The 12,893-nt window shown below is 39.4% G+C and overlaps 1 protein-coding gene across 1 annotated transcript; it reads right to left on the bottom strand.

Moving 5' to 3' along the window:
- Nucleotides 1-467: 467 nt before the first annotated feature.
- LOC114754320 (pentatricopeptide repeat-containing protein At3g59040) lies at nt 468-12,343 on the bottom strand. Its single transcript, XM_028943097.1, has 7 exons — nt 12,110-12,343; nt 11,493-11,793; nt 10,920-11,210; nt 10,060-10,308; nt 2,937-3,061; nt 1,901-1,999; nt 468-1,189 (listed from the first exon to the last, which is right to left on the bottom strand). The coding sequence occupies exons 1-7, from the start codon at nt 12,169-12,171 to the stop codon at nt 616-618; spliced, it is 1,701 nt and encodes a 566-aa protein (XP_028798930.1). The 5' UTR covers nt 12,172-12,343; the 3' UTR covers nt 468-615.
- Between the last annotated feature and the right edge of the window lie 550 nt (nt 12,344-12,893).

The raw sequence follows: 12,893 nt of genomic DNA on the forward strand, positions 1-12,893 counted from the left end.
TCATCTAAGATAGCTCAAAATCATTTCTTATAGGAATATGATTTTTTTTTATTCATTCAAATGGGATTTGAATTAGAGTAGTGGAATTTAAAATAAACATGTGAAAATTCAAAATTAATTAATTATTTCTCTATTTAAACCACCAATTGACATACTATTTGATAATGGTACTTTTATTTTAATTCAATATATTCAAATTCCAATTAAGATATTATTCAAATTCAAAATTAATTATCAATTTCTTCATTTGAGTTTCCAATTGAAGTCTCATTTAATAATTATGCTCCCTATTTAATTTAATATATCCAAATCCCAATCAAAATATTATTCAAATATAATTAATTGAATCTACTCAAATCTCATAATGTTATATCCGACCCGTTTTGAAATGAATCAGGTATTACAAGTTTTCAAGAATATGATTGATAGTTGATAGTTGATCGATAGTTGATCATTGATAGTTAATTAGATAGGGTCCCAATTATGCCTTCAATGACAATTGCTTATCCATTTTATCTAAACTAATGGCTTCCAATTGCTTCTATATATGATTTTAACACGAGATCAGTTCACAAATACAAAGGGGAAAAATTAAGATGTGCTGATCATCAACAATCATCTGGATTGTTTCTCATAAGCCATGGCTAGCTGGGTATCAAAATATTCATAATTACCTTCTTCCTGTTCCTCGTCGTCTTCATTATCATCACCATCATCTTCATCATCACTATCAACAACTGGAACGAAGCCATTAACTGTGTTTAAACTGCTACCTTCTTTGGAATGTCCTACAAGCTCACCAGCTTCATGTCTTTCTTCTTCTGTTTTTGCCAGAGATAGTAGAATATTGTTTGCTTTTTGATCAGGATGAATTCCATTAGATTCCATTTCCTTAAACCAGAGAACAGCACTACCGAAGTCCCCATTTCTTCCATACGCATCCATGATTGTAGTTAAGATAGTTTCATTGGCCTTGATACCGCATCCAAGCATTTCCTCGTATTTCTCCACTACCTTGCCAAGATCATTCATCTTAGCATACCCTTTAATTAGGGTTCCATAAGTGACAACATTAGGCTTAAAACCATCATGTTTTAATCTCCTGAAAAACTTCTCAGCTCCCTCCATATCCGATGCATTCACATAAGCCGACAACATAGTAGTGTATGAGCAAAGATCAGGTGAATATCTGCATTGGAAAGGAGAAAAAAACATACAATGATGGCATAAGAGAAGCATGATCTATGTCATTCTCAACAAAAACAAGAATGGAATCTAATGGCTATGCATTTTTCTTGTTCAGTGTAACAATTGGAAAAACACCATGCTACTTGCACCAGAAACCAGAGCATATGGCTCTGGAAAAACAAGCCATTTGCACCAGAAAAATATGCTGGCACCAGGTGACAGCTTATAAGAGGATGTTATTTGTCAATGAATATCAGCCTGTCATTATGATCAAAGCAGAAATTAATTTTGACCAGACATCTCCCAAGGAAAAATTTCTCGAATACAATGGACGCCTTTGAGTATGAAACTCACATTAGCTTTCCTTCTCTACTGACAAAAAATTTCTAGGAAAGATAACTTTAGAGGATTTATGCTTTTAATTAAACAAAACTATCTTTCTATCTCACTTGTTTAAAATATAGAAACACGAATTTATAATATAAAAAGGGCATTAAAGATTGGGGAAATTGCAAAAAAAGACCTTGGAATTGTAAAAACGCAGATAGGGACCCTTGACAACTTCACTTTGGGTTTTGACAAGAATAATATGCCCTGAAGTTGTCAAAACCCAAAGTGAAGTTGTCAAGGGTCCCTATCTGCGTTTTTGCAATTCCAAGGTCTTTTTTTGCAATTTTCCCTTAAAGATTTCAACATTAGAGACACAATTTACCTATCCCTTCTCATGCTCTTGAACACAGTCCGAGCTTGCTCTACCATTCCCGATATTGAAAATGCATCAAGCAAAATATTATAAGCCTTTTGGGTGGGTCTGTGAAAAAGGATAGGATATTTAACGTTAAAATTGTTTTACTGAGAGCTAGAGAGTTTAGCAACTAAACCAGAAAATAACAGGAGAATTTTGTCGTCATAACATATATGCAGAAATCATTTGAAAAGTTGGTCACAATCTCTGCACATAAAAGAAAAAGTTTGTCACTAAAGGTATATTAACTGAATAGGCATGCAAGATATCATCGTAGTTGGTGTGATATGGTAGAAATGAGAAAACAAGACGTTAACCCATCCATTGCACAGAATTTGAGATGAGCTACATTACTTATAGCTCATGAACATTGCAAATTACTGACTTGATATTTTGCATTGATTGATTCTTGGTGATAAGGGTAGATCAATTTGAATACTTTATTCATATTGGCTTAAAAATGTTTTGAATACGTCACTCATAATGGCACCATGCAAACTGTGCTGCATTCATAGGTAATTGCTTTGTAAAATGCCTAACAAAGATTAAGAACTTGGTTACATGATTATTAGAATAATAACACGAGACTCAAATCCTTATTACAAGGACGATACTATTATTAGAACAGTCAACAAGACTATCTTTATCATTGACTCTTTGACTTATCCCCTCCAAGAGAGAAGATTACAAATATTCTAATTATGTAATTTAAATGTTCAAATCAAATAGAAAGAACTAACAAATGATAGAACATAACATGTGCACCAATAAGCTGCTTAGAAGGTTAGCTTTAAATTTAAGGGACAATTGATTTTATATCATCACTATGAGATTAAATTTTATATAAAAACCTAAAAATTAAAATTCAACTGAGTAACTTTTAGTAAGATTCCGTATGGTTTACACTTGAGATTTGAGACGTTGAATGTATATGCTAGTATATGCTTAATGTGCAGCTTCCGGAACATTGAGGTCTTGCAATAAAATAGTTTGGCTTGCATACCTGACGCCAGCATCAAGCATTTCCTCAAAGACAGCTAGTGCTTCGTCCTCCCTTCTAGCCTTCCCGTAGGCATTGATAAGTAAGGCATAGCTCACAACATCAGGCTGGAGACCAGCTCTTTGCATCTAAAATTAGGCATTCACTTCAAAATCTGATGAATTAATTATAAACAAGATATTAAAGGCAGAACACAAGGAAAAACATCGTAATTGAAATCCAGTCCTTCAGAAACACCTCAAAGGTTTGTTTTTAAATGACATAAAGTGGGCAGTCATCAACATGTAGGAATCAGACAAGCCTCCTGTGGGTATCCATGATTCCAAAGCGATGCCAAAATAGCTAACAATGAAGCCTTCACTTAAAAAGAGTTGCAGGTTATCAAGAAGCTGATGGAAACTTTACTGTTAAATTATTTTCAGCTGTGAAATAGCAAGCTTAAAGGACAAAATTCTGATTAAACCAACAACTTCAGTGGGAGATTGACAAAGTTTAACCAAGGCCTCACAGCTTAGCTGCCTACCACTCTGAAACAGAAAGATGAGGAGCAGGAAACAAAATGAAACCTCACACACAGGTCTCACCCCGTCCCTAGCATTCAAAAGGCCAGCGCTCTCAATATTTCTATCAAGTCGTCGTTTACCCTTGTGATTGGCATGAAAGTATTATCTTCTTGAGCATAGTACCAATTTCCCTCTTGGTTACTTACGATTCCTTTTTTTTTTTAAAAAAAAAATAATGGGTTACTTGTATGATTCTCCTTTGGGCATGTCTGATTATATTGAATTATCATATAATTCTTTTCTAAAAGAGCAATTTAAATTTTTAGGTTCAATGGGAACTTTAATAAAAGTTTGATGCAAGTGCACAGATCCCAGTTATATTCTTTTAGGAGTATATGCATGTCTATATATTGGATTAGCATCTTTTTTTTTTTTTTGGGGGGGGGGGGTTTAAAAGAAAGAACTAATTAAAATATACAACATTTCCAAGCAAATGGCAATGTTGTCAAGATAGTTAATTATACCCTATTCTGATTTTTATCATATATTAGCAGACATGCAACCCTATCATCTTATATAATGCTGCACTAAACACAAGTTACACGGCGTAGTATGAACATCTTATACAGTCAAACTTTATTCTATATGATATACTGTTGTGACCCGGCTTTAATATTTAACAGAGCCAAAACAAAATGACAATAATGGAGCAGATCAGTCATAAATGAGAGAAATCCTGAGGCTTTGATATTAAAGTTCCAACACTGAATCAAGATACAATAAGTTTCTCCTGATTCTAGCTCAAAGCCCTATTCCCCTGATTACAAGATAAATCACAACCAGCAACAAAAGATTATACCGGGACTAACAAGGCAAACTTAAATACAACAGCTTCCCTTGGCATTCGAGAGGCCAGGTCTCTCCCTCAACACTCTTTTTCCTTCCCCAAACCCCTTCTGTCCGTCCCCTTACAAAATAAAGGCTTCCCCCCAAAAGAAAACCTACCCACCCTAAAGGGTTTAAGACCCATACGGCTAGTGGCTAGCTGCCACTCAGAGTTGGTCCTCAATTTCTGGAGCTCTGAGGTAGTTGATTTGACCAGTGGTTCAACTTCTTCCCTTGGTTTTCTCATTCTCCTCCTATAAGTCCTCCTAATGCCAGCGATTATATCATTTCCCACCCCTACAAGTTTCACCTTGTCCTCAAGGGGAAAGTCTGGGAACTGTCTACTGATAGTGGTGGCGTTTTCCTATGAATTTTCAAATTCCGGCAGACCTTTCCAGTGAACCAGAACTTCCAATTCCCCATTGATGAGTTTCCGAACCTTTTGAATGTCTTGGGGTTGTACTTGCAATTCTAAATCCTCGGACAATATTGGAGGGAAATTAGGTGTCACAATAGCTGAGTGGACTGACTTTTTCAGATTTGAAACATGGAGAACCGGGTGAATCCGAGCTGTGGGAGGCAGTTCAAGTTTATATGCTACTGTCCCCACTTTTTCTAGGACTTTAAAAGGGCCATAGAAGCGAGGACTTAGTTTCTCATTGAGTCTTCTTGCCAAGGTGCGAAGTCGATAAGGTCTAAGTTTGACATAGACTTGTTCTCCTACTTCAAAATGCACTTCTCTTCGATGCCTATCAGCTTGTCCTTTCATTTTGTTCTGTGCTCTGCTGAGATTCTCTTTCAGGGCGGCAATGACTTGGTTCCTCTGCTGAATCTGCTCATTTATAGCTTCCAGTGCAGAAGGTTCATCAACCAATTTCAGGAATGTGGGAGGGTCTCTTCCATAAACAGCTTTAAAAGGGGTCATGTTTGCTGCAGTATGATGTGATGTGTTGTACCAATATTCAGCTCAGGGGAGCCACTGGACCCAATGGTTAGGTTTCTCACTGGTAAAACAGCGTAAGTAAGTTTCCAGCCCCCTATTCAACACCTCGGTTTGGCCATCGGTTTCGGGGTGGTAAGATGAACTAAGGCACAACCGAGTTCCAGCCTGCTTAAACAATTCCTTCCAGAATTGACTCACAAAAATCCTATCTCTATCCGATATAATGGATTTAGGGAAACCATGCAATTTTATAATTTCATTCACAAATTTCTCAGCAACATCTTTTGCTGTAAAGGGGTGTGAAAAGGGTAGAAAATGGGCATATTTGGAAAGTCGATCCACCACAACCAAGATAACATCATACCTCTTAGACTTAGGGAGCCTGGTAATGAAATCCATGCTAATATCTTCCCAAATTCCTTGTGGGATTGGCAAAGGCTGCAACAAACCGGCAGGAGAAAGAGCTTGATATTTATTTTTCTGGCACACATCACATTGAGCTACATAAAGCTGAATGTCTTTCTTCATACCTTTCCAATACACAACGCTGGATAACCTCTTGTAAGTTCTAAGGTAGCCGGAATGGCCCCCCACTGGAGAATCATGATACTCTTTCAGTAACAAAGGAATTTTGGTGGATTATTTTGGTAATACCAGCCTCCCTTTGTAATGCAAACAGCCCTTTTCAATGCTGCAACCTTCAACTTCTTCTGGATTAGTGATTAGTCGCTGTACAATTGATGCTAATTTTGGGTCAGATTGCACCTCCTTTTCCCAGTCTTCGATTTCATCATATTGCCACATGGAAAACCCCAACATCTCTGCAGATTCACCCTGCCTTGACAAGGCATCAGCAGCCCGGTTTTCTTTGCCCAGTTTGTAGACTATTTCAAACTTAAACCCCATTAACTTGGAGACCCACTTCTGCTGGTTCTCTTCCACAATTCGCTGTTCCAGCAGGTATTTTAGAGCTTTCTGATCCGTCCTGATCACAAACTTATGTCCCCAGAGGTAGTGACGCCATTTCTTGACCGCCATCACTATAGCCATGAGCTCTCTTTTTTACACTGAGCATTGCTGAGCCCGGTTTGACAATGTCTGGCTGTAATAGGCTACTGGTTTTCCCCTCTGCACCAGCACTGCTCCCACACCAGTCCCCGAAGCATCAGTTTCCAGTTCGAAGGGTATTGAGAAGTCGGGCATTGCTAGTACTGGAAGTGTTGTCATGGCTGTTTTGAGCTCTTCAAATGCTGTCTCAGCTTCCTGAGTCCATTTAAAAGCATCCTTTCTCAACAAGTCAGTAAGAGGACTAGCTATTTTACCATAATTTTTAACAAATCGCCGGTAATAACCAGTGAGCCCTAGGAATCCTCTTAAGGACTTCACATTCTTGGGCTTAGGCCAGTTAACCATGCTCTCAATTTTGGAGGGATCAGCTTGCACCCCTTCCGAGGAGATGATGTGGCCAAGGTACTCAATCTTGCACTGCATGAAACTGCATTTTTTTAAATTGATAACTAGCTGGTTTCTTTTCAAACAGGTTAGTACAGCCTCTAAATGTTTCAAATGAGTAGAAAAATCTGTACTATAAATAAGAATGTCATCAAAAAACACTAGGACAAACTTACGTAAGTACTCTCGGAACACTTCGTTCATCAATGATTGGAAGGTGGAAGGGGCATTGGTCAGCCCAAATGGCATTACTTTGAATTCATAATGGCCCTCATGTGTTCTAAAAGCTGTTTTGTGCTCATCACCCCTTTTAATTCGAATCTGGTGATATCCGGATTTAAGATCCAGCTTTGAAAAGATGTTGGTTCCCTGAGTTCGTCCAGCAACTCATCAATGGCTGGAATAGGGAATTTGTCAGGCACTGTGATTTTGTTTAAGGCTCTATAATCAACACAAAACCGCCAACTCCCATCTTTTTTCTTAACCAGCAAAACGGGGCTAGAATAGGGGCTATTACTAGGCTGTATAATCCCTGCCTGCAACATGTCCTTCACCATTTTTTCCATCTCATTTTTTTGTAAATGGGGGTATCGATAAGGGCGAATGTTTGGGGGCTGCTGTCCTGATCTGATTACAATTGCATGGTCTTTTGAACGGGGGGAGGTAAGCCCTCCGTAGCTTGACACACCGTGGGAAACTGTTCCATTAGAGCTTGTATTTCAGGTGCTATCTCCCTTGTTTCTGTCTCTTCATTCATCAGTCCATTATACTCTATTAGATACACCTCCTCCTTCTTCTTCATTAATCGTATTAAGGATTTGAGGGTCACTTGGCTCTTTGTCAGTGATGGGTCCCCCTGCAGACACACCCTGTTTCCCGACTTCCTGATCTTCATGGTTAGGCGACTCCAATTGACATTCACATCCCCCAGTGACCTCAGCCACTCAACTCCCAGTACCATATCCACTCCACTTAACGGAAACGGATAAAAGGTTTGATTAATCTCTATACCCTGTACCTTAAGATTGACTTTCAGGCAGCGCTGCCTTCTCCTCAGCTGGTGACTATCCCCTACTGCTACCGTGTACTCAGCTATTTCATCAACTTCAATCCCCTTCTTGTTCACTAATTCTTCGAACACAAAGTTATGGGTGGCTCCACTATCTATCAAAATAATGACCTCTTCTTCCGCTAGCCATCCCCAGACCTTCATTGTGTGATTGCTGCCAAAGCCGGAGATGGAATTGAGTGATAATTCCATCGTCATGTTCCCTCCCTCTTCCATCTCAATGGCCTCTTCCTCCTGGTCAGTTTCTACTTTCCCGTCCTCACTCTTCTCGGCCTCCAAATCCAGAATCATCACCTGCAAGTTTTTGTTCTTGCAGACGTGGTTGGGGCCGAACTTCTCGACACATTTGAAGCAGAGCCCCAGCTCTCGTCGGCGAGTGAGCTCCGCGTCGGAGAGGCGTCGACCCATTACTCCCCTTCGGACCGAAGAACTGGAAGCTATCGAGGTGCTGCTCCCTTTCGAGTCTACTCCCTTCGCTTCGTCTCTTTTCGCAAATGCTGTTTCTGGCCGTGGAGAGGAGAACGACGAAGCTTTCTGCGTTTCGGGTAAGTTGGTAATCCGGGTGTATTGGGTCTGAACTGAATCCATCTTTGGCCCACTAGGGTATCTTTGAAAACGGGTGGCTCGTGTCTCCTTGGCAGCGTCGAGCACCTGGTTCCGTTCTTCTACTCGGATTGCCATCTCCATGACTTCTCGTAGGGAGCTGGCACTGGTCAATCGAAGCTCTGCTCGTATTTCTGGTCTCAAGGCTACTCGAAAGGTTCCTATCAAACTCTCCTCTGGTATGTCGGGCAAGGGAGCGGCGAGGCGCTCAAATTCCTCCACAAATTCCAAGACCGAACGATTCTATTTCGCTGCATATAGCATCTCATAACTATCCCCAAGCTGCGAGGGATGGAATCGCCGTAAAGCTTCTCTCTTGAATTCTTGCCAGCCCCGAATGGTGGTTCGAGACTCCACCCATTGGTACCAATTTAAAGCTTTTCCTTCCAAGCAGACAACCGCCGCCTCCAACCTTTCGGCCTCTGGTATAGCATTGACTCTGAAGTACCATTCAACTTTGAAGAACCATCCCAGAGGGTCCTCTCCGTTGAAAATAGGTAGTTCCAGTTTTCTATATTTCCCCGTCTCTCTGTCAACGTCCCCACGGTGCTCATTGGTTTCCTCATGGTTTCCCCCTCTCCTCTGGCTAGTTGATTTGGCACCATCTCTCGGTCTGACCAACTGTTCAATCGCCTCTTGTATCCGGTTAACAGCCCCCTTTAATATATTCATATCTCTGGACAAGCCCCCAACCGTCTCCCTTAACTCCTGTACTTCCGGATTCGTGTATTGTATTTCCTCCCCCATTACTGTTTCAACTAACGTGGCCCCAGAATCGAACGCTTTGATACCAAATGTTGTGACCCGGCTTTAATATTTAACAGAGCCAAAACAAAATGACAATAATGGAGCAGATCAGTCATAAATGAGAGAAATCCTGAGGCTTTGATATTAAAGTTCCAACACTGAATCAAGATACAATAAGTTTCTCCTGATTCTAGCTCAAAGCCCTATTCCCCTGATTACAAGATAAATCACAACCAGCAACAAAAGATTATACCGGGACTAACAAGGCAAACTTAAATACAACAGCTTCCCTTGGCATTCGAGAGGCCAGGTCTCTCCCTCAACACTCTTTTTCCTTCCCCAAACCCCTTCTGTCCGTCCCCTTACAAAATAAAGGCTTCCCCCCAAAAGAAAACCTACCCACCCTAAAGGGTTTAAGACCCATACGGCTAGTGGCTAGCTGCCACTCAGAGTTGGTCCTCAATTGGTCCTCAATTTTTGGAGCTCTGAGGTAGTTGATTTGACCAGTGGTTCAACTTCTTCCCTTGGTTTTCTCATTCTCCTCCTATAAGTCCTCCTAATGCCAGCGGTTATATCATATACCAAATGGGTCCTAGTGCTCTGGTACCACATCGAATGATCACAAGGCAAAAGCAGAGGGAAACATTCTTCTCTTGAATGAATGTTCTAATGCATTACAGATGTGGAGAGGCTTCTACTTATGGCATGAGGCAAAGACAAATATGCAACTTGAGCTTAGAGAATATAGGGTAGTATACTTAGGAGCTAGTATATTTATAAAAGAACCAAAATAGAGTTTAATACTTCCAGAATAGGCTTCCGCTTAACTTAAGTTTTTCTGTTGAAATAACCCCAAACAAAGTAAAAGAACCCTAGACCTATCACTAACAATTGAAAGGTAAAGCTGATCAATACTGAATTTACCTGGTCATATATTTTTGAAACTTCCTTGTAATTTGTTTCAAATGACATCAAGCTGTTATAAGTAATTGTAGATCGTTCAATTCCTTGCTCAGCCATCAAAGCAAATGTCCTACGAGCTTTTTCATGATTTCCAGCCTTTTTATACATGTAAATCATCATATGAAACATTTTCTGATCAGGTTTCAAAGGTGGGTTTTCATTGTTCAAAAGGCTATCAAATACTTCTTCAGCTTCCCTATACTTGCTTCCCTGGAAGTGCACCAATAATACACATTAAAACTAAAAGTCAAACAAATATTTTATTTCTCAACACTCAATTCTAATACAGTAACTTCAGAAAAACTATGCTAAATCCGGGTCTAATGCAGTTAATTATTGCAAATCTAAAGTTCAGCAAAGAAATTTAACGTGTTGGAAATCAAGTAGTGGCATAAACAATCATAAATGTACAACTACACTTTTGGAGGAAGAGATACTTGGCATGCCTATGCATAACCTCAGAGCGAAAAACAGAACAATATGTGGATCTTGAATACATTAATAAATAAGAGGAGATGCAAGAAAATTTCAATACAAGATTATAATTTGTTTCAACTCAAGGTTGTTGTCAAACAGTACCAATGGTGACAGCTCAAGTCTAATATGCATTCAAGTGAGAAGGCATGTACCATGTAGGACTTATAATTCCACTCTCGCATCCTTATGGCTTAAGAAAATATGCCAAAACATTCCTTGAAAAAGAATGAGGTCATATTCCATATCCGTTATCAAGGGAAAAGGTAAAAGTTATAAAAGCAAGCAATCTTGACACTTTGCTTCCACTTAAATTTATTACAGGGGGAATACGTACGCATATTTACCTCAACAAATGTTTTGAGTATTATCTGATAAGACAAAGCAGAAGGTTCAGGGCCTGAATGCTGCATCCGACGAAATATTGCTTCAGCATTATTGTACTGGCCTCCTCTGCCATATGCTTCCATAAGAGCAGTTTGAGATATCACATTTGGCGCAAAACCCTTTTTATTCATCAAACACAAGATTCTCTCGGCACCATTGAAGTCCCCTAGCTTTCCATAAGCCGTTATAAGCATTAGGAAATCCATCTCTCCAAAGTCCCACCAAGTTTGAGTTAGGAGCCATTCAAGAATCTAAAGCAAATAGAAACATGCATGTACCAGCCAATCAGAATGCACTGCAAATATTGATAAAAAATGGTAATAAAGCCAGAATATAATCACATTAAGTTCAGCAATCAGAACTAAATTATATAACAAGTTACTACTTGTGCTCCACCGCAAAACCATAATGCCTCTGCATTCAGATGACAGAAAGCAGAATAGTGCCATATCACAAATAAAAGACGTAATCAAATTCTTAACCGGAACGTAATTGCTTTCTTAAATTCAAGTGACAAAATGTCCCTCGCTTACCTCGCAGACATGGTTCCATCTCTTCAACTGCTTATATCTAATTAAAGTACCAACGACAAGGTCCCTAGGAATATTCTGGCTTTTTGTCCTTTCACTCCTCAGCACTGAAACAGCAGAACCAGTCTCATCAATTTCTTTCATCAATCTCCACCAGTTCTTCTTATCTGCTTCCTCAGCCGCATCCTTGAAAAATTCCATTTTCTTTCTTTTCTGCAAGAACTTTCTTGGTGCTAACATACCCATAGAGACTACTAGCGTTCTCCCACTTATTTTAACCCGGGCAATTCCATTGTCTGATTTACTGCAAAATATATGTACAGTACAACGGTTAGCGTATGATATAATAGAAGTATAGAACCCAAAAGGTATTCTTATGAAGATATGCATGAGATAGAGAACAATTTAATTACAACATACAATAAACAAAGATATGCATTCTTATGAACGCAAAAGGTGTTTATGCGAAACCCGTTGATAAACCAACACAAACATTATTGTGGAACTTTCCTAGTCAGACAGAGGAAAAAAATCGAAAATTTCAACAAAACCCCGGGGGGGGGGGGGAGAAGTTTATGTGTAAAAGAATGAAGAATTGAAGGCACGGACTAGAATTTCACCTTTTGTTGGTAGGTAGTAAAGGAAGTTTCCCCCAGTGCGATTTGGAAACCACGCTACACATACTAAGCGTTGGCTTAAAAAAGTATACTACACGTTCTCCTTTCCGCCTGAGCAATACCAAGAAGATATGAAACTGAGCTAGCTGAACAGCTGAGCTATCTCATTCTGATTTTGCAGGTAGTATACTTTTTTAATCCGAGCGAGATTTTTCTTGAGTGGGTCCAAGTAAGAAGCTCTATCCTGGAGCTATGAAACCGGCCGCCCACTCGTATCACAAGTTGTTCCTCCTACCTCTACGAACGGGTCCTGCAAATCTCGCCATAGAAACGGCACCGTTTAGGAGGCGTGAGGCTGACAATAATAATATGCCAGCATGTTTAACCTTTTTTTTTTTTTTTTTGCGCCTGAACAGTATGTTTAACACTTCATCATAGTCCCTAAAATATATTCCGACGCCCACGGCCAACAATTACGAGCCAAAATCAACGAAGAAAAATCATATGAAGATGGATTTTCCCCTTTTTTCCTCCAAGATATCAGGATAGGAAACAAAAAAAGGAAAATTTCAATTTAGGACTGCAGATGGGAATTAATTTCATACAGTTCCTAAAAAATTCTGAAATTTCAGTTAAAGATTCTGAAATTTCACTAAAGGACCCAGGGAGCAAACTGAAATTGATTGCTGAAGTCATTTTACTGAAATGCTCGGCAAAATTGTTGCCTAAAATTTGGAAATGAGATGATTAAAAAAATATGAAAACACGATCCGACCTTTTCCTCTCT

Source organism: Neltuma alba, unplaced genomic scaffold, assembly GCF_004799145.2.
Source record: "Neltuma alba isolate B1F8T4 unplaced genomic scaffold, ASM479914v2 tig00010128_pilon, whole genome shotgun sequence".
Taxonomy (NCBI): Eukaryota; Viridiplantae; Streptophyta; class Magnoliopsida; order Fabales; family Fabaceae; genus Neltuma; species Neltuma alba.